At 41.7% G+C, this 23709-nt stretch overlaps 1 protein-coding gene across 1 annotated transcript in view; it reads left to right on the forward strand.

The window, feature by feature from the left end:
* Positions 1 to 5001: 5001 nt before the first annotated feature.
* The window catches only part of LOC126413097 (ski oncogene), a 251275-nt gene continuing 232567 nt past the window's right edge, over positions 5002 to 23709 (forward strand). The window contains exons 1-2 of the mRNA XM_050082992.1: positions 5002 to 5100; positions 21596 to 21922. Coding sequence (XP_049938949.1) covers positions 5002 to 5100; positions 21596 to 21922 — 426 coding nt within the window. The remainder of the gene's footprint in view (positions 5101 to 21595; positions 21923 to 23709) is intronic.

Genomic DNA, 23709 nt, shown 5'->3' on the forward strand with positions numbered 1-23709 from the left:
CGAAGCACGACTCACGCCCGGTACTCACAGCTTTACTTCTGCCAGTACCTCGTCTCCTACCTTCCAAACTTTACAGAAGCTCTCCTGCGAAACTGGCAGAAACTAGCACTCCTGAAAGAAAGGATATTGCGGAGACATGGCTTAGCCACAGCCTGCGGGATGTTTCCAGAATGAGAAGTAAAGCTGTGAGTAGCGGCCGTGAGTCGTGCTTCGGTAGCTCAGATGGTAGAGCCCTTGCCCGCGAAAGGCAAAGGTCCCGAGTTCGAGCCTCGGTCGGGCATACAGTTTTAATCTGCCAGGAAGTTTCATATCAGCGCACACTCCGCTGCAGAGTGAAAATCTCATTCTGGTAACTGAGAGTCGTTAATGTCTTAACAGCTGTACTTGTCTTGAAAATCGAAATATGTGTTACTTCCAAACAGCTTCAGTTTTGAAATATATTTCACATGCTTTTTTTCTTAATGCTTCTGCTGAATTTGATTTCATTTACTAAGTACTGGTGTGCGTAAAAGTAATAATGTATCGTATAAACAACTAAATACAGTACTCAAAAGATTTTCTTTGTTGCAACGCTTTCAAGTTTTGATAGAACATTTGTTCTCAGATACATGGCCCTGTTGTATCTTGGAACATGTTTTCACATAGGCGAAAACCTTAATTTTTCGAAGTAATATTTTTAATCTTAGAAAAAGACTGCAGCGTACAGAAAGCGGACACCGTTATTCCAAAATGAAATAAGAAAATATAATAAACTTATGTTACGGGGCAGGCTAGAGGCGAAAGCGTGAAACGTGTTGCATGGTACAACGCTCTACTGTTTCGGACTGATAGGCTAATGTGTTCTCATTTGTCTACTGCACTCTGTAGTCAGTTCGTAACGCCAAAGAGCTTGCAGCAGAACAGAACTGCTTCACTGTGACGAAGATGAGTAAGTGCTCGTAGCTCTTACGGTATGCATTTTAGAGCTCTCGTTTACTAGGTATTTATTTCTTGTTATGGCCCAGCTTTATGTTTAAGAATCTATATTTAAAGAATGGCATCGCGGAACCGCCAAAAATTTCTGTAATATATTTTTATGCAACAGACAACAAGTTTCGCTCACACCATTGTCTTCAATGCACGAATTAACACTACATCAAATTAAAGGAAGATTCCTTGGCGACAAACAGGTAATACTTTTCAGTTACAGCAGCTGTCTCGTATACCTGCATTTGGTAAACAAGGGCAAATACCGACAGTTCATTGCAATGTTCAGCATATTGTTCGTCCAAAGTCTTAAGTGATGCAGACTGTCAAGCTTTGGACTTGGTGAATGACGAAAAATTTGTAAAATAATAGATGCATCCAACTGAAAACAATAATACTTATTTGACGAAAAGAAGTCATTAACATAGCTTTAGTTGTTAGATAAGTAAAGTGTCATTAAAATACATGCCAGCAAGAAGACAGCGTTATACAGACTGGAACCGCGCGACCGCTTCTGTCGCAGGTTTGAATCCTGCCTCGGGCATGGGTGTGTGTGATGTCCTTAGGTTAGTTAGGTTTAAGTAGTTCTAAGTTCTAGGCGACTGATGACCTCAGAAGTTAAGTCCCATAGTGCTCAGAGCCATTTTAACCATTTTTTTGAAGACAGCATTAGGTTTAGATTTGCAAAAGGAGCATTGATGGACAATAGAAAATTTTACCAGAAACAAAAAGAAATAAACGGTCAGAAATTTAATAAAAACTGAAGCTCTACATTACGAAATGGAAGGAACCGTACAAGCTCCTCAATAATCAGAATGAGTCTGCAACAGGTTCGTGTCTTAATACTTGTAACGATCTATTCAAATGAGGTGGTCGCTCTGTCCTACATAGATGCTCTAACTATTGATGGGGGGCAACTAGAGTTGCAGTGTGCCGTCGAGGCCACGTCTTCGCTTCCTAGCTCCTGCTCGGCGAATATGAGAACCTCGCATCCGGAAGAGGAGAGCCAGCGAGTTGCATCAGAAAGCAGCCCTGGTCCGTGTTGTCGCTTCTTAGCTTATGAGAAAACATGTAAAACTCTAGCAGCCAGACGTGCAGCGTCATCGGCCATCGAAAATTTGCACCATAAGGATTTTTTTTGTTTCTTTTATTACAAAGCGGCCACTCTGTTAAATATGGTTTTACTGATTAAACGATCTGGAATTTATTTTTATATTTTGCATAGAACTGACTGATACATTATTGTAACAACGGACAAATTTTATGGTTTTCAGAAGTGAATATTGTCTTACCGATGACACACGCATCTATTGAAAAGTGTAATAAATGAAAGGTACACTTTGTTGTATCTGTATAATTCCCTGATTTTTTTTTCCTGCTACGTTCAGTTTGACAAGTCATCAACGTTTGTTCATCAAATGAAGCTCTTACATATGATCCACATTTATTTTAATAAAACTTCATTTAGCTCTCAAATAGAGCTATTTTAATAGGACTTTACTTAGCTCACAAGTAGACCAAGCCTAAATCTTTTTACTTGCCTCATGGCCTTAGTATAAGCTGTTTATTATTCTCTGCAGCATCTCAAGGTGCCCAGTGAAACTGGAATCGGTTCTGATTGTTTCATAAAAAAGTGATTATATCAAAAAATAAAAAATATAAAATTCTGTAATATTCCAAATAGCTTTAAAATATTATATGGCACTCAAATGTGTAGAACGCGGAATGCTGAACGAAACACAATTTAATGTTTCGCAAGAGTGAAAAAGTGTAGAAAATAGCGGATATTGCTTATTATTGCTGTCACAAGTGTAAACGGCACACACACTCGTGAAGTTCAGATATCTGTGGACCAGATACTAATATTGGTACCTTGTCTTGATGTGAACGTCGAAACTGATTGTCTAATAAAACAATATCAAAACAGCGGCTGTTGGTACAGTATTATTACACTTGAAACTGCTTACGGTGGTCTCCAGTGTGTATTTCTTCATGTGCTTCTAAAATCAATCTCTAGACTGAAGTACCTTCCAAAAAACATCACGTTCCTAAGTGCTCCGTCCTCTAGATACCACACTCCTTCTACCAAAGAACGTTAAATATCGTGCGAACGTAAACATCGCGCTATGCTACAGATCAGTCTGTAACCACAGTTTCTACTTTGCATTCGAGATCGTTGGTTTCGTCCGTCCACAATAAGATATGAATGTGTACTCATTTGTTTACAGCATACTGTAGGTCTGTAATAGCAAAGCGCCTGCAATAGAAGAGATATTCTTCACACTATGGAAGATGAACAACTGCCAATAGCTCCTAATGTACAAATTTTAGTGCCTGTGTTTACTGGAAATTTTTGTTTTCTTTGGTCCATACTAACACCTACAGAATATATGATCTACGTTTTTTTATCATCCTGTATATTTATGGTACTTGTGGACCTAACATTGGTCACATTTGATAGCTTGTAACATAATTTCCAATTTAAAAACACTTCAGTAGGAGCCTGATGGATCCAGTCTGTCAACAGAAGTTCGATCTATTAGCTCTTTAGTTGATGATCGCACACATACTGGAAACCAGCTTTTTCCCCATGGCATTACTTGTATATGCATTCCACACATACATTGAACAAACCTCCATCTCCCCCTGTCCACCCCTTCTCTGTCCATTTCATCCTCCCACCTCTGTCTTTCTATCTTCTCCTACCCTCTCTCTCTGTCTCCTCCTCCCTATGTCCTATCTCTTTGATCATATGTTCCTCTCCATCCCTTCGACCATATCTTCTTCCCTCTCTCTGTTTTCATCTGTGACTGCCCCTCTTCCAGCCCAATACCCCTCTACACCTTCCACCTGCCTCCTGTGTCTCCCCATTCTCCCCACCCTCTGTCCATTTCCTCCTCCAGATCGCTATGTCCACCCCCCTCCCTTTACCCCTCTATTAATCTCAACCTGTCCCCAGCCATGCACATTGGCACATGTAACCCCTGCAATGTAGTTCAACAAAGCACCTTTATACTACTCCCACAACACACCTCTTACACAGGGCAGGGGCTTGAAAATTATTTATTTCCCCATGATGTACAGGCTGATACTACTACAATACGACATGCCTGTTGTGCAGGGCAGCTTACAAGGAGGAGCGCAGAAATCCTTTTGTTGTCCCTAGGATGTAGACCATCCAACAAAGCAGGTTGATTTAGCAGGCTGATACTGTTCCCACACAATATGTCTGTAGTGCAGGGCAGCCTATGTGCCAGGGTCTGGAAAAAAGCAATTTTTTGCTGTTTCCCCACTACCAGTGGAGCTAGATGGTTATAAACTCCACAATGCTGTTTCTGTGCCAAATTTAGTTGAAATCGATTTAGGAGATTGGGAGCAGGTCCCAGATATACACACATGCACACACAGACTCTGCTTTATGAATATCGTCTGTGTCTCCGAGTAGTCCATCTGGACTGATCCTGTAGGAATGCAAAGGAGAGTTGATTTTGGCATGAGATTTTTACATTGTAAGATGGCTGCATTGGTTCTATTAGCTTCTGAAAAGCCAGTCCTCCTACAGGACTTCGGCGAGAAGGAAAAAAAAAACCTAGTGGATATTAGGTTGTTACCACCTGTCAGTTGGTTGACACTTTAACAATAACTTCTTTTAATTATAAAAAAATACGAAAACTCACGTTCATGAAAAAGAAACGTTCCCTATAGGCGCCTCAGTGACATGAACTGACGTAGTATGTATATTATTACCAGATACCAGGAACGGTGCATGGTTCGGGTGCCATGTTAAACTGCAAGTCCCCTTTCCTTGGCAGGTTTACTGAGGTAGTTGAGGGCCATGCAGGACTTTAAACGTGCGGCCAATTAAAAGATCTCTTCAGGGTCTCCCAGCGCGTCATGTGTTACTATGTATTTTGTATAATGTGAACTAACATATACCTCCCTTGTTCTGTGAGTGTCATCAATTGCTGACAGGAGAACTCGAGGTAGGATGAGGCAGACCAGCAGGGCCGAGTGAACAAGGCTTGCACCGCCGAGATGATGGACGTGGCCAAAGAGCGCAGCACGCCCCAGATGGCGGCCCACCAACACCAGCAGCAGCAGCAGCAACAGCAAGTAGGCGCAAAGCCCAATCAGGTATGTCACTGCAAAGCAGCAACCTCACCAGACTTTATCCCACCAACTATTAGTAATGTGTTTTGGCTACTACACACTCTCAAATGACCTTCTTGTACAATGAGACTTTTTGCATGGATTCTAGTATCTAGTTCGTCTAAATTATCCACTGGGGTTACATAAACCGTGTACTCATGTAACCATATACAAGTATTTTATAGAAAAATAGAAATTTTTCATGAAGTAACAAGATTATTTACAATCTATGGTGATGGTAACAAAAATCTTATTTAGACCACACTTGCTTCGCTTTATTTTCAAGCATCTTCAGTGATCTTTTGGAACAATGTGGTTTTTCTTACAAATTTGTTTGCAAAGATCATAAACAGTTTTCATGTTTTAAATTACTACCAGTGAAAGCTATTAAATTTCTGTTATTTCTCAGAGGTTTCTTTATCTGTCTTTCTTCATTCCTACCGTTCCTCTCTACATAGGTGTTCGATTTTTGCATACTGCACCTCAGTGACACAGAATATATGTTCGTTCTCGAGTTATGTGGATCCACTTACTCCTTGTATAATTTCTTTTGATTCTGGGAGATGCAATCTTTTTTTTTTTTTTTTTTTTTGTGATTGTGGAAGCGTCTGTTGCTGTCTCTTTGTGTGTTTGTGTATGTGCATGTGTGTACCCTTGTAGCCTTGCCTGCATACGTATTCAACACATTTTTTTGGAAACACCTTCTCCTGCCCCTCTCTGTGTCCTCCTTCTGTCTGTACTACTCATCTTCTAACCTTCATCTATCTCCTTCCACCCTCTCTCTATCACTCTCTCTCTCTCTCTTCATCTCCACCTCCCCATCTTTTTATAAAGTTCCTCTACCCCTCCCTCTAGCCTTATCTTCCTCTCCCTCACTCTGGCCATATCCTCCTCTTCTCTCTTTCCATCTATGTCCTCTTTTCCTTTCCCACCCACCTACAACCTCTCTACACCTTTCATTGCTCTCATGCTACTCCCTCTCCTACCCCCTCTCGCCCCTTGCTCTTTCAACCCCTCGCCCCCCCCCTCCCCTCTATGTATCTAAGCATCACCCAGCCATGTTCATCAGCAGGTGTAGTCCCTGAAATACAGTTCACTAAAGCAGAATGATATTATTCCCACAACATGCTTTTTACAGAGGGCACACTACACCTCTGATGCCTGAAAATCATTCATTTGTCACTGACATAGTGGCTGCCTTGAAAACGTGGTCGATAAAGCAGGCTGGTAATATTCCAGCGTGACACATCTGTCATGTAGGGCAGCCTACACTTTGGGGCTCAGAAATCTGTTTCTTACCCCTGAAATGTAGGCTGTCCTGCAAAGCAGGTTGATTTGCAGGTCAGTGCGGTTCCCACACATACCTGTCATGCAGGAAATCCTATGTGCCATGGGATAGAAAAAACATATATCTCTTCTTGTAATTAAGGTTGCAGATTATAAATCCAACAGTGCTGATACTCACTGTTTCCATCCCAAATTAGACCGAAATTTATCCAGGGGTTTGGGAGGAGCTCCCTCAAATAGACACATACACTCTGCTCTATATACATTATGTGGCTATAAAATAACGAGACTGATTTTGTCACAGAGGAAATATGCATGTGCCAAAGCAGAACAAACAATACCTGTGAAGTGTGAAGCCTTCTCAGTCTAATGTGTCTGTAGGCAAACCAGTGTCGCTGTGGCCTGACTTTGTGTAAGAGCTGTTATTACGTTTTGCTGGAAAAATAGTTAGTGTAATAACAGAGCAACGAACTGTACTGAAGTTTTACATGAAACTTGGAAAAACTCCTACTGAAACATATATTTTACTAAAAAGAAGTGTATGTCAGAGTGTTTATCATACATACGATTTTTGAGAGGTTCAGGCTTTTCCAAGATGAGCAAGATGACATTGAAGATGATTCACTGCTGGGAAGCCCTTCAACATCACAGTTGGATAAAAAGTTTGTAATCTGATTCGATCTGATCATTGGCTGAGTATTCAAGCAATAGCTGAAACTGCAGGAATTGGTAAAGAATGCATAACAAAGATTTAAAATAGACAATTTAATTTTTTTTTACATGTGATCCAGACAAGAGCGCCCACAAACGATAGTTTCTCGGAGAGGTGAGGGGACAAGTTGGGGGGGGGGGGTTGGAGGAAGAGGTATGAAGTATTTTTAATATTTTGGAAGACGAATGGCGACTTGTAAGTAGCCATAAAAAGTTCCAAATCCTACGCTGTCAAAAGTCTGCGTAATTCCGACTTTTAAATCATTTTCCTGAAAGGAAAACAGCTGATTACAATATACTCTTCCTGTTTCTCGAGAACTAAAGGTGATAGAGGTGCACGGTCGCACTTTGCGCCAGGATATGGGCGCCCTTGGGACCTGACACTAAATGCCAATCCTTGCACTGGAAGGGCCCAGTAAGTGAAAAAATATCGAATGAATGAATCGAGTGTCAAAGCGATGATGATTTTTTATGTTCATAGAATTGTGAATCTTCACTGGGTTCCAGACATTCAGACTAGTAATCAACACTAGTACCTTGAGACTCTTTCTCTACTCCGTGAGAAAATGATAAAAAATGACCCAAACTGTGGAAAAATAACTCATGGGTTTTCCGTGAAGACAATGCACTGGCTCACGCCATATTGTCTGTTAAGAGGTTTCTAGCGAAGTGCAGCATCCTAGTGTTAGATCACCCGCAATGTTTGCCTGACCTAGTACCATGTGACTTTCATCTACTCTCCATGGTCAAATTTTCTTTAATAGGAACAAGATTTAAGTCAGTTTAAATAGTGAACGAAAAAGCGGCATGTGTCTTTAACGAGCTTATAGAGGAAGACTTCCAGCACTGTTTCAATAGAAAATTCGTTTGGAGCGTTGTACGGGCAGAAGAGGGAAGTATATTGAGGACGACAATAACTAAATATGTATGATTTTGAAATAAAATATCTTACATCAATAGCCCTGTTACCTTATAGCCAAATCTTGTATATAAACGTGTCTGTTACAAATATGTTTTACATGTATCCAAGCCAACGGCCTTGGCGCAGTGGTAACAGCGGTTCCCGTCAAATCACTGAAGTTATGCGCTGTCGGGCTTGGCTAGCACTGGACGAGTGACAGTCCAGGTATGTCGAGCGCTGTTGCCAAGCTGCATCCACTCAGTCCTTGTCAGGCCAGTTGTGGATCTACTTGACTGAGAAATGGTGGCTCCGGTCACGAAAGCCGACAACGGCCAAGGGAGCGGTGTGCTGACCCCGTGACTGCTGACCACATAGTTGTCCGTATCTGCATACAGTGCCACCTGTGGGTTCAGGATGACATGACTGTCACTCGGTACCACTGGGCCTTCAAGACCTGTTCGGAAAACAAGGAATCTACAGCCCATCCACGGTGTTATCGAATCGGTGTATTAAGCAACCACTAAATCGGAACAGATATGTATTAGGAAATAATACTAGAGGTTTGCTGATGATACTGTAATTCTGTCAGAGACGATGGCGGACATAGCAGAGCAGTTGAACAAAACGCAAATTCTTTTGAAAAGTCCAATTCAATCACGTCATACTGAGGGATATAGGTTAAGAAACAACACAATAAAAGTAGTAGATGAGTTTATGCTATTTAGGCCGCATAATGATGACGATGATAAGAGTAGAGAAGACATAAAATGCAAGAAGAAAATTAGTGAAAAAAAGAAAATTGCTGATATAGAATATAAATTGAAACGTTAGGAAGTCGTTTATAAAGGTATTTAGATAGTAGGCTTCTGCAAAACTGAAACGTGAACGATAGAGAGTTCAGACAAAAAGACAATAGAAACCTTTGAAATGTGGAGCAGCTGAGGAATACTGGAGAGTCGTAAGTTTATTAGATAACAGATGAGGAGAAACTGGTTGACGGAACATTGGTTGACGGAGCACATGACAAGTCATATCGGAATCGGCCATTTGGTAATCTAAGATAGATAGGGAACCTCAACTATAACATGCAGGTTCAATTGAATATGCATTCAGCAGTTATTCTGAGACGAAGAGACTTGCATAGGATAGTCTAGCGTCAAGAGGTGAATCAAACCAGTCTTCAGACTACAGTCCACATCAACAAGAAGACTGTCAGATGTTTAGGGAAAGTAAAAGAAAATGATATTAGTAGAAATCTTCTTCTTCACTTCATCTGTCAGGCAAATTACTTGTTACGGTACACCATCTCTTTTGTGGTCTCCCTGAACAATCCCTCTCTTTAAAAACCAAAGGATCATAAAAAAATTTAAACTTAAGAGATATATACTGTGCAGAAAATTAAGCTAACAATAAGTCACACAGTTAAAAGGCACTTTATCAAATAATCATCGAAACCAGAGAAAGACAATTTACGTTCAAAATCAGGCGCACTAGGGCCATAACCATACGTTTAACAAATCCACACTTTATTACAAATGGTAGATTACAAATAATGATCGAGCAATATTCAAGCATACGAAGAAATTAAATTTTGGTGCATCCTGATAACAGGAAAACGGGCGCAACCAGCGCTAATACGAACATAATGCCAACAGCAATCACCCTCAGACACGTAACGTAAAATGAACTTTCAGAACAGCTGGTGTTATAAAACAGAGGAGACAACTTATAACATCACAATACAATCGCTTAATTATTCAAAACCCATAAATAAAACGCACCTCAATGCTCTAGCAAGCCTTAGCAACTGAAACAAAATTCTCTGGAAAATAAGTAAAGGATAAAATCTTTTAGAGAAATCTTAAAATAATTTAACTAAAATGATACAAGAAAGATAGCAGCAACATTGTTTAAACCTTTACAGGGACGACCGTGCAATAGAAATCAATTTACGCACGACCACAAAATGTTTGAACCTGATCTAATTATTGAGAATCTGTTTCACTTACTAGATATTAAAAACGAAAAAGAGATTTAATAATATAGTTACTGAAGGAGAAAAATCTTTCAACGATATTAATAACGCTGAAAATAACACAGTTAGCTCATATTTTAGAAAAACAACCGCCACAAGAGGCGCCTTTGAAATGTTCCTGGAGAGGGCAAACATCACGATGACAGAGCAGAGTTAACTCGGCGGAAGAGAATGTTTACTTCAGCACAGCGCCACGAACTCAGACGTAAGCCCCAAGCCGGCAGGCGAACACGCTTCTCACTATGGAGACCACACTGCAACAAGTCAACGCGAGTTCACTAGCAGAACGGAGAACATACACACATCAAAAAATGTTTTGCATCACCTCAGTTCCGAGAGTTCTGGAACCTGTACAGAAAATTGGAATAGAGATCAATATAAACACCATTTCCGCCCTTTTTATTGCTCATGAAAACCACACATTGCATGTTGTACCACCATACAGCGAGACCTTCTGTGGTGGTGGTCTAGATCGCTGTACACATCGGTACCTCTAATACCCAGTAGCACGTCCTCTTGCATTGATGCATGCCTGTATTCGTCGTGGCATACTATCGACAAGTTTATAAAGGCACTGTTGGTCCAGATCGTCCCACTCCTCAATTAAGATTCGGCGTACATCCCTCAGAGTGGTTGGTGGATCACGTCGTCCATAACCAGCCCTTTTCAATCTATCCCAGGCATGTTCGATATAGTTCATGTCTGGAGAACATGCTGGCCACTCTAGTCGAGCGATGTCGTTATCCTGAAGGAAGTCATTTACATGATGTGCACGACGGGGACGCGATTTGTTGTCCATGAAGACGAATGGCTCGCCAGTATGCTGCCGATATGGTTGCACTATCGGTCGACGGATGGCATTCGCGTATCGTGCAGCCGCTACGGCTCCTTCCATGACCACCAGCGGAACGTCAGCCCCACATAATGCCACCTCAAAACATCAGGGAACCTCCACCTTGCTGCACTGGCTGGACAGTGTGTCTAAAGCGTTCAACCTAAGTTGCCTCCAAACACGTCTCCGACAATTGTCTGGTTAAAGGCATATGCGACACTCATCGGTTAAGAGAGCGTGATGCCATTTCTGAGTGGTCCATTCGACATGTTGTTGGGCCCATCTGTACAGCGCTGTGTGGTGTTGTGGTTGCAAAGATGGACCTCGCCATGGACGTCGGGAGTGAAGTTACGTATCATGCAGCCTATTGCGCACAGTTTGAGTCGTAACACGACGTCCTGTGGCTGCAAGAAAAGCGTTATTCAGTATGAGGGCGTTGCTGTTAGGGTTCCTCCTAGACATAATCTGTAGGTAGCGATCACACACTGCAGTAGTAGCCTTTGGGCGACCTGATCGAGGCATGTCATCGACAGTTCCTATATCTCTGTATCTCCTCCATGTCCGAACAACATCGCTTTGGTTCACTCCGAGACGCTTGGACACTTCCCTAGGACGGCCGCGGTGGCAGAGCGGTTCTAGGATCTTCAGTCCGAAACTGCGTAACTGCTTCGGTCGTAGGTTCGAATCCTGCCTCGGTCATGGCTGTTTGTGATGTCCTTAGGTTAGTTAGGTTTAAGTAATTCTAAGTTCTAGGGGACTGATGACCTCAGCTGTTAAGTCCCATAGTGCTCAGACCCAGTTGAACTATTTGAACACTTCCCTAGTCGAGAGCCCTTCCTGACACAAAGTAAGAATGCGGACGCGATCGAACCGCGGCATTGACCCTCTAGGAATGGTTGAACTACAGACAACACGAGTCGTGTACCTCCTTCCTGATGGAATGCCTGGAACTGATCGGCTGTCCGACCCTCTCCGTCTAATTGGAGCTCATGCATGGTCGATTACATCTGTGGGCGGTTTTAGTGACATCTCTGAAGAGTCAAAGGGACTGTGTCTGTGTGTGTACTACATCACACACGGAGTTTCGCACAGTATCCCATGGCCACCAATGACCAATCTGCCAGCAAGTTCTACCAGTCTCACTTGCCCATCCGAACAACGACTGCCACGATACGGTCCGTGTCTGCTCCCTTCAGACCTGCGCACGCTACAGCCACCACCTAACAGCGAGGCAGGCCTCGCGCGCAAGCAGTACACCCCATGCAGTCGACCCCTACAGTCTCGCTCCCTAGATTCGTTCTAGTGGGTTTACAACTGACAGCCTTTACTGGGAGTCTTTCTCCACCCATACGATCTATGTGTTCCTTTCATTTTCTCCTTTTTTTCTATTTTTTGACTTACGTTACATATTTGTAAATATTTCCTTACAGCTTCATTTCTTTTACGATCGTCTCTTGTACATCTTTCCACTCTTCTTAGAAACTTCCTTCTTTAATCTGTACTGTGTGACTCATGCTTCACCTCCTTAAGCAATTGTTGGTATTTCTATGGTTTTTTAGAGCTTCCGCTGGGTTTCTTTCCTTCGGTTAGTCTGCAGATTTCTTACAGTCGCTCCACAAATGGAATTAAATTTATTTAAGTTTTTTACCATGTCATGGTTGTATTCATATATGATGTCACATCCTAGGTTTCTAAAATGTTGTTCCAAGACTTAATTACTCAAATATATTTTCGCTCTTGCGATAGTATGCTCTGAAATTCCAGACAATTGTAGCTCGTAATGTGGCGCTGTCTGCTGCGACTTACAGATTCCCAACTGATCGCCATATTCCTTCTATGCAATCAGCGTTAGATAGTAGGACTGCAAGTAGTCTATTGTCATGATCTAAGAATACTGATTTTTTATTCATCACTATTCATTTACTAAACGCTTTATTTGTATACAGGATTTCCCAGGAGAAGTGGTAAATTCAGGGATATGACAGGAACGATTATTCGAAGAAAAATGTCTAGTAAACATGGGCTCTAAAACACATACCTTAAGAACTACCAGAACTTCTTCTTCCTTACTGTGAAAGAAATCTCTTCTTTGCTTACCCTATTTTGGGTGGAGGTAGTAGGGACCAAAACAAGAAAAATGTGTCTAGTGATCATGGGTTCCAAAACGCACATTCAACAGGTATAAGCACTTGTTCAAGTAGAAGAGATCTGCTTCACAGTATTCACAGTATCGAGGATAAGAAATTGCTCATAGCTCTTAAGTTATGCATTTCAGAGCCCTTGTTTTTACATCGAATGGCCGTTCCTGTCATAGCCCTGAGTACTGTCCGTTGCTCCTGGGACAACCTGTATACAGGGTGTAAGAAAAATGTATAGCACAAATTCCAGGACACATTCCTCATATGTAGACGAAGAAATTATCTTATATGGACGTGAGCCAGAAAAACGCTTTGTTTCCATGTTACATCTCACTTCCTCCAACTGGACCGAGCAAGGTGGCGTAGTGGTTAGCACACTGGACTCGCATTCGGGAGGACGACGGTTCAATCCCGCGTCCGGCCATCCTGATTTAGGTTTTCCGTGATTTCCCTAAATCGCTCCAGGCAAATGCCGGGATCGTTCCTTTGAAAGGGCACGGCCGACTTCCTTCCCCGTCCTTCCCTAATCCGATGAGACCGCAGACCTCGCTGTTTGGTCTCTTCCCCCAAAACAATCCAAATTTCCTCCAACTCATTAATCATGGGAAACACACAAAACCAGAACGCACCAGTACAACAAATGCAACTCCTTCTCACAGATGTTCAATGTGCCCTCCATGGGCATTCATACATGCATTACCCAGCAATATCTCCTAATTTTAGGATTTATGTTCTTCAGATTCTAAATAACAGTGGCACATGGGTAGAGATCGACCAACTACCTGCCTCCATGCCCTTCCGATCTAAACCCACTGGACTCTTATTTGTAGCGGCATTTGAAAGCTCTTGTGGTGGAACCCCAGTACAAGATGCCCAGCATCTCGGTGCCCGTATTATGGAAGACTGCGAAACCGTACTCAGTACTCCAGGTATAAATCAGCGCATCCGAGATACATTACGACGGCAGGTTGATGCATGCAAGGAGGGCATATTGAACATCTTTTGTGAGAAATACCATAGTTGCATGTTGTCTGTTGGTACGTTCTGTTCTATGTGGTTTCCATGATTAATGAGTTGGAGGAAATGAGTTGTAACATGGAAACAAAGCGTTTTCATACCCGTGTTCAAATAACATAATTTCTTAGTCTACGTGTGAGGAATGTAACCTACAATTTGTGTCGTACATTTTTGTTACACCCTGTATACTGCAGAGTGTCGAGGAAAGGCGGTATCCTTACCTTAACCCTCTGTGTTCACTGACTTTGTGGTTGATTGCCATATCCATAACAGTTTCGACTTTTGTGCACAAAGTCTTAATAGGCTTTACAAAATGAGATGGATCAAATCGTTCAGCCGTTATATCCCATAGAATTTCTTTGTCCACATCGCCAAATGTCTTTTCAAAATCTATAAAGCCAAGATACGTTTCCCCATTGAATTGTTGTCTCTTTTCATTCACGTTTTGTAGTGTAGAAACGTTGTTGGTAACTGACTGTCCCTTTCTTAGTCCTGATTGCTCTTTCGATATAAGTTTTTCAATTATATTTTAGGCTTGCCTTCGGGGTTTGGCATATATCCATATTAATAATATAAATGCGTAAGTATGTTTTTCCAACTGAACTGTTAAGCCGACTTCAATGAAATTTGGTACGGAGGTAGCTTGAACACTGAGAAAAAACATAGGCCGCAAATCAAAGCAATCGTGATTTCGCAAACGGAGACATCGTCGGGCAACGTGGCGGAAGTCGCAAATCGCATACAAGAGGCCACTGAATCTGCTCAGGTTGGTGCAGTAACATTGCCAGTTGGTTGTACGGCAGTGACCGCCGCAACCGCGTGGGTAGGTGTCCACTCCTTGGAGTTGAAGTTATAGAGTTGTTATGAACTTATGTACCAAGTCGCTTCCGGTAATTGTACATGACGTTAACGAAGGCTATTTTAGAAAGTGTTTAGTGCAAGATATTTATTGATATGAAGAACGTCACGCGAATTAGGAACTAATATTCTATCTTTGGAAAAGTTATTTACTCTTGGACGTTTGAATTTTATCGTATTTGTTAAAATGCTTTTATTGGTTGATTTTTTCTGCGTAATACGGTTCGACGTAATTAGTACAATGCTTGTACAATCTTAAAAGTATTTAATTCATAGTTCCATCCATACTGATAATACAAGATGATTTAGCTGCCCCTACCGGTATCGTTGTACGCAACCCGCAATGTAATATGTGTCCTTCAAAAGTCACGCGCAAGATTTTCACGTTATCTCGCTCGCTACGCGCAGACTACCAGTCCTACAGAAAAAAAAAAAAAAAATGAGCAGGACCTACAGTACTGTAGTAACTTTATCTACCACTGTACACGAACTTTTCCACATATTCGATCTGAATTCGTCTCTATTGATTCGGCTGTTACGCCACCAGCATAGTTGGCTGTTTCATTAACATTATTAGTTGAAACGTGCCCGAGAGGATAATGAAAGAAAAATGTGTTTTGTAAACGTTACGCTAAAACTACTTACATTGAAAAATCGACCCAAACTTAACCCTTATAAATGCAATAGTTTCTTGGTCAGATGGGTTGACGATTACAACGATGTAATTATTTATTTTATGCTGTTAAAATTCACAAAGTTATAAGGTAAAATTTACACAAACGTTAGTTTCACAATTTGTAAGTGCTCGACTAACCCGTGGCTAATAAGGTCAGCCAATGAAAACCGAAAAAGTTCGAATGGGAGAAGTAATTCGTGCAGTCGCCAATTTTTGTACGCTGTCAGGAAGGAGAGCCATGAGCAGCAAACTAGAAACCCTGACTGCTGGGAGCTGAGGGTGCGTGTGATGGTACGTTTGAATATATCTTTTGTCCACTTTTCTGGAATAACTCGAAAACCACTGTCTCTAGTGAAAACGTATTCCAGTACAAAATATAACTACGTTACATTTCCTACAAGAAGTTTCTGTTCGGTATTTTCTGCAGGATTAATAGAGAGCGAGAGAATATGAAAACATCGAGTGATATATTATTGAGGGTTGCATAAAACGACATCTGTGGGAACAGCTGAGTCACCCTATGTAAATGCGAAAGTAAGTGTGTCTGTTGCGTTTTCACCATTAAACTGCTAAGCCAATTTTGATGGAACTTGGTATAGAGATAGCTTGAACCCTGAGGAAGGACATAGGTTATTTCAGAAAGCTCTGTTGAGTTTTTGAGTACTATTAGTTTGAAATACGTGTGTGGGATCACGACAACGTTTTCGCGGTTGTCAGCAAGTCGGAAAGTTTATAGATTATTCCGTGACAGTGCGAATGCCCTGTTTAATTGTGCGGGCTGTTTCTGGAAATTTAAAAGGAATTACTACAGACCTGGTTAAGCTGAACAGTTTTTACGGCGAAATACTTTGAAAATGCAATATTAAAATACGACGGTAAGCCCGAGATCCATATGTAAAACTATTCCTCCGGGAAAACCTGCAGGAACATAGTGTTATTAATATTATTGATCTCACGGTATGCCTCGCAAATCTACGTTTGATTTAGTGCGTATTTCTAAGAGAGTTCAGCTGAGAAAATTACTGGAACCCAACAAACCATTAAGCAAGCTCAGATCCGCCGGCACTTAGATGCTGAACGATAGGTGGCCGTAAGAGCTAGAGAGTGATGTAAGAACATTCACAAGTCCGAGGCATTCATATAGACGCTGAGCGCCACAAGTCCGTTACAGATTCTGAGAAGCCTGAAGACACACAACAACGGCATCATTCAAATGCTGCACTACTAACAAAGAGACGTCTTGCTTTACACGTACAACGTGGGAGGCTAAATACTTTCTCCGAATTTTTTTTTTTTTTTTTTTTTTGAACCACTAGTCCGGGAACCGACTCGAATTGTAAATGGTTGCCAAAATATATTCGACCTTTTACCAACAAATAACCCCGAGCAAATAGGAATCATTACGGCAGATACAGGGTAGATCGTTGTAGCGAGTCTGAGTAACGTAATGCTCAAATCCAGCAAAAATAAATGCAAAATATATTTAGAAAAAAGAGATAAAAATTCACTTGACAGCTTCCTTCCGAACTAACAATGGAAGATGTCGCTTGGATTCAAAAATAGTGTCGACAGGAATGGAGAGATTTATACCAAATAAACTAATAATAGACGAAGCTGATCCCCAGACGGCGCACGAAACATGTGAGACACTGTTACAGAGGCAACGAAAAAAGCGTACCAAATTTTTTAAGAAAAATCAATATCCTCAAGATTGACTAAGTTTTACAGAAGTTAGAAATTTAGCTCGAAATTAAATGCGAGATGCCTTTAATAATTTCCACAACGAAACGCTGTCTCGAAATTCGGTAGAAAATCCAAAGGGATTCTGGTGGTACGTGAAGTAGATCAGCGGCAAGATACATTCAGTACCTTAGTACCTTCACTACCTGATAGTGAAGATATTGTTACGTTAGTGCCACTAAAGCGGAGTTATTAAACAGTTTTTCAAAATTTCTTCACCAAAGCATACGAATAAAGTATTGCAGATTCCGAATCAAGAACCGTTGCTAATATGAGTAATTTCGAAGTATATATCCTAGGCGTAGCAACGCAGCTTAAATCACTTAATAAAACAAGCCCTCCAGTCTAGATTGTACACCAATTACATTTCTTTCAGTGTTTACTGATATAATTGGTCGGCACTTAACACTGATACACGACCACTCAGTCGACAAAAGAGCTGCAGACTGGAAAATTTGCAATACTCAGGAAAGGAAGTAGGAGTAATCCGAGGAATTATAGACTCACATCAGTGATGGCTATTTGCAGTAGGGTTTTGGAACCTGTACTGTTTTCGAATATTCTGAGTTACCCCGAGAAAAACGATCTGTTGACACAAAATCAGCAGGGATGTAGAATATGTATTCTTTTGAAATACAACTAGCTCTTTATTCCCACGAAATAATGAGTACTATCAATAGGGGACCTCAAACTGATTCCATATTTCTAGATTTCCACAAAGATTTTGACATTGTTCCTGACTAACGGCTTATTATCAAGTTACGTGCCTACTGAGTATCGACTCAACTGGACGACTGGTTTCAAGATTTCCTCTCAGAAATGTCACAGTTGGTAGTAATTGGCGGAAAGTTATCGAGTAAATCAGAAGTAATATCTGTCGTTCTCCAGTGGTGTTGTAGGCCCTCTGGTGTACCAAATTTGCATAAATGAGTTAGGAAACATTCTGAGCAGATATGATGCTGTCATTTAGAGTAAAGACCATCAGTTTGGCCTTAGGAAAGGTAAAGGCGACTGAGTTCTGACGTTGCAGTTGTAATGGAAGCAAGACTGATGAAAAATTAAGACACGCTCATAAGATTTGCTGAGCTGGGAAAAGCGTTCCACCACGTCAAACGCTGCAAGATGTTCAGAATACTGAAGAAAATGGGGGTAAACTACAGGGAGATATGGGTAATATATAACATGTGTAAGAGACAAAATGCATTAATAAGCGTGGAAGACCAAGGACTAAATGATCGGATTAAAAAAGGTAAAAGACAGGGATGTAGCCCTTCGCCCCTGCTGTTCAATCCATACATAGAAGAACCAATGAGGGAAATAAAAGAAAAGTTCAAGAATGGAATTAAAATTCAATGTGAAAGGATATCCATGATACGATTCGCTGATAACATTGTTATCAGCAATGAAAGTGAAGAAGAATTCCAGGATCTGTTGAATGGAATGAACGGTCTAGTGAGTACAGAATACGGACTGTAAGTAAATCGAAGAAACGCGAAAGTAATGAGAAGTAGTAGAAAAGAGAACAACGAGAAACTTAACACCAGACTTCGGGATCACGAACCAAACTGCAGAGTTAAGGAATTCTCCTTCCTTAGAACCAAGAAAACGCATGACGGGCGAAGGATGACGCAACCAGCAGAAAAGCCCTGGCAAAAAGGGCGTTTCTGGCCAAAAAAATCTACTAGTATCAAACTTAGGCGTTAATTTGAGGAAGAAATTTCTGAGAATGTACGTCTGGAGAACAGCTTTGTTTGGTAGTGAAACTTGGACGGAGAGTAAACCGGAACAGAAGAGAATCGAAGCATTTGAGACGTGCGCTACAGACGAATTTTGAAAATGACGTTGACTGATAAAGTAAGGAATGAGCAGGTACGCCGCGTAATGGGCGAAGGAAGGAACGTATGGAAAACACTGACAAGAGAAAGGAAAGGATGATAGGACATCTGTTAAGACATCAGTGAATAACTTCCATGGCATTACAGTGAGCTTTAGACGCTAAAAACTGTAGGGGAAGACTGAGATTCTAATGCATCCAGCAAATAATTGAGGACATATGTTGCAAGTGCTGCTGTGAAGTGAAGACGTTGGCACAGGAGAGAAATTTCTGGTGGACCGCATCAGACCACTTAGAAGACTGATGAGTCATCCGAAAATGAAAACCAATAGCAGAATGATCCGGACAAGGTATCTGCATGTTAAAAAAGTGACAACTGACCACAAAAATGAAAAGTGTGATTTCAACCTTGTGAGAACCAAAAGGAACCGTTAAATTTCGTTTACAGAATAGATCACACAGATCTAAGGGTTGTCAATTGATTTAAATACCTAGAAATTACAGTTACGTGCAACTAAAATTGGAATGATCGCATAGAAAATATTTTGGGGAAGGCAAGCCAAACATACGTTTTATTGTCTGAACACTTAGAAGATATAGCAGGTGTACCAAAAGCACTACCTAAACTACGCTTGTTCACCCTCTTCTGGAGTGCTACTACGTGTTATGGGAACCTTGGCAGATTGGACTGACGTAGGACATCGTGAAAGGTCAAAGAAGAACAGCTCGTTTTGTATTGTAGCGAAATAGGGGAGAGAGTGTCACGGATATGATGTGCGACTTGGGGTGGCAATCATTAAAACAAGGGCGTTTTCCGTTGCGGTGAAATCTTATCATGAAATTTCAGTCTCCAACGTTTTCCTCTGCAAGATATTTCGTTGACATCCACCTACGTAGGGATAAATGGTCATAGTAATAAGAAATAAATCAGAGCTCGCATCGAAAGACGTAAATGTTCGTTTTCACCACATGCTGTTAAGAATGAAACAGGAGAGAAATAGTGTGGAACTGGCTTGATAAACCTTCTGCCATGCACTTCAGTGCGAACTGCGGAGCGGTCAGGTAGCTGCGTTTGAAAATGATCAATATCCACACCGATATATGCGCAGACGCAGATATTTATAAATTACTAGGCTACCTGGTAAAAGCCGACCTTGGGGAAGATCAGTTTGGATTCCGTAGAAATGCTGGAACACGTGAGGCAATACTGACCCTATGACTTATTTTAGAAAATAGATTAAGGAAAGGCAAACCTACGTTTCTAGCATTTGTAGACTTAGAGAAACCTTTTGACAATGTTGACTGGAATACTCTCTTTCAAATACTGAAGTTGGCACGGGTAAAATACAGGGAGCGATAAGCTATTTACAAATTGTACAGAAACCAGATGGCAGTTATAAGAGTCGATGGGCATGAAAGGGAAGCAGTGGTTGGGAAGTGAGCGAAACAGCGTTGTAGCCTACCCTGATGTTATTCAATCTGTATATTGAGCAAGGAGTAAAGGCAACAAAAGAAAAATTCGGATTAGGTATTAAAATCCATGGAGAAGATATAAAAACTTTGAGGTTCGCCGATGACATTGTAATTCTGTCAGAGACAGCAAAGGACTTGGAAGAGCAGTTGAACGGAATGGACAGTGTCTTGATATAAGATGAACATCAACAAAAGCAAAACGAGGATAATGGAATGTAGCCGAATTAAGTCGGGTGATGCTGAGGGAATCTGATTAGGAAATGAGACACTTAAAGTAGTAACGGAGTTTTGCTATTTGGGGAGCAAAGTAACTGATGATGGTCGAAGTAGAGAGGATATAAAATGTAGACTGGCAATCGCAAGGAAAGCATTTCTGAAGAAGAGAAATTTGTTAACATCGAGTATAGATTTAAGCGTCAGGAAGTCGTTTCTGATAGTATTTGTATGGAAGTGAAAGATGGGCGATAAATAGTATGGACAAGAAGAGAATAGAAGCTTTCGAAATGTGGTGCTACAGAAGAATGCTGAAGATTAGATGGGTAGGTCACATAACTAATGAGGAGGTATTGAATAGAATTGGGGAGAAAAGGAGTTTGTGGCACAACTTGACAAGAAGAAGGGATCGGTTGGTAGGATATGTTCTAAGGCATCAAGGGATCACCAATTTAGTATTGGAGGGCAGCGTGGAGGGTAAAAATCGTAGAGGGAGACCAAGAGATGAATACACTAAACAGATTCAGAAGGATGTAGGTTGCAGCAGGTACTGGGAGATGAAGAAGCTTGCACAGGATAAAGTAGCATGGAGAGCTGCATCAAACCAGTCTCAGGACTGAAGACCACAACAACAACAAATGACTCACCATCACTCATCGTAACAAAATGAAAGCGCAGCCGCGGGTAACAGCTAATGTAAATACGTCGGCTAATGACAAGAGCTTGGCGTGTTAGTGAACGTCAGAACTCGGCTCGGTATGTCAGGATACAGGCTGTAGCGGCGTGTCCGCTACTTGTGGCGGCAGCACGTCAGAGCGGGGGAGCGCCGGCGGCAGCGGCCGGGCGCCAGCTGTGTGGCAGGAGAGGACGGCAGAGGAGAGGACCGGGGCCGGCCTGGTCCCGCGGGAGCCGAGCCGGCACAATCACCGCCCGGGATTACTGTTATTGCCGCAACAAGGATCCGCCGCTAATCCGCGCCGCACCGCCGACGCCGCCGCCTGGGGGACCACCAGCTCGCCGGCTGCCCCTCCAGCAACCCCTGCTGCTACTGCCGCTGCTGCTGCTGCTGCACCGTCTCTGCACCACCGACAGGTGCCGAAAACCCCCGCCACGACTCGACATTCCACACCCATGCTCTACGAATGCTGGACATTTGCCACGCCGGACATTTGCCACACTTCTCCACATCTTACTCGATACAACCAGTACGTAAGGGACCTTCTTCTTCGACATTTTGGCCAAATACAGAGCTTCTTTTCCGAAATCGAAATATTTATAACTTTTGGGAAACGAAAGCAATACCGACGATTATATCAGTATGTAATTAGTTCTGCAAAGTATAAATATAGATCCCTTGAAACGTCCCCTTAGAAAAATTAATGAATTACTGTGCTCATAAACCTGTTACGTTATTTGATTTTCAAACAGCTGAGCAAAACTGAACGTGCTCAGACATTTCCCTCTGTACTTATTCTGATCATCAATAAACTGAAACACAATATTTTTAGCGCAACGCAATCTGACTTTCAATAATCCCTACAAAAGAATGGCCCTGACTAACAATAACCTATATCTTTCATGAATCACTTACCTCACAAAAATCTTCGTTACTCGAACTACTGCAATGCAGCGAGCGCCAATACTGCCAGCTAAATAAAAGATTCTAACTACTGAAGGCACTAACTACTGATAGGCATAGTTAGCAAATGAAAGATTTTGATAGAGAACAAACAATGTATTTACCATAATAGTGTTCAAAAGTCATAATATATATATCAGTTCATGACACCCAGTCTTACAAATTTACTGTCTCTGATGGACACACGTCCAGATCATCCGCTCTCAAAACTCCGCCATCTCTCTCCCCACATCCACCACTGCTGGCGGTTCACCTCCAACTGCGTAACGCTACGCGCTGTTAACAGCCAACTGCCCAACACTACAATAGCAAATTCCAACAATGCAAACCAGCCACAGACTGCACATAGCACAGTCAGTGATTTTCATATAGAGCGCTACATGGTGTTACCAACATAAAAACCTACAGCCTACTTACACCCTCTGTCTGTAGGATAGCTTCGTTTCACGCTTACTGATTGCAATAGAAACAGCCCATCGGCACGGGAGCAACAAGAAAGGAACGATGTAAAGAGGATGCGAATGTACACTAATCATTTCTTTTTGATCACAACATTTTTTGCGTATTTTAATTACTACAACTGCATGCCCAAAAGACAATAAGGATAGAAGAAATGGGAATCCGAATGTTTGAAAAGAAGAATGACACACTCCACATTAATTTACTCTCTAAAATTCGATATCCCTTGCAGCGAAACATTGGTTAATAAAGTGTAGCGGGACAATGTTCAAAACATGACTGAAAATACTTTCATTAAATAGAGATAAGAACATCTATGATTGACATCTCATCTAAAGTCGACGTACAATTTTAAAATGTTAGAAATAAGGAAATGAAGTAATACAGAATGTCCATTATAATTATCCGGGCTGTTATGCCGTGGTCGGTTGATGAATTCTGTGTCGATTCCCAACGTTTCGTCTCCGACTGCGGGAGACATCTTCAAGGGGGTCCGTAGCTCAATGGAAGGTCCAACACACCCACTGGTTCGCTACTGTCTGTCAGTAGCGAACCAGTGGGTGTGTTGGACCTTCCATTGAGCTACGGACCCCCTTGAAGATGTCTCCCGCAGTCGGAGACGAAACGTTGGGAATCGACACAGAATTCATCAACCGACCACGGCATAACAGCCCGGATAATTATAATGGACATGATATTTCCGGCCGTGAAAGTCTACATTTTAGTAATACAGAATACCATACTTGTAACGTACGTTGTTGTTCTACATTGTTTAGGTCTG

Source organism: Schistocerca serialis, chromosome 7 (assembly GCF_023864345.2).
Source record: "Schistocerca serialis cubense isolate TAMUIC-IGC-003099 chromosome 7, iqSchSeri2.2, whole genome shotgun sequence".
NCBI classification, from domain to species: domain Eukaryota; kingdom Metazoa; phylum Arthropoda; class Insecta; order Orthoptera; family Acrididae; genus Schistocerca; species Schistocerca serialis.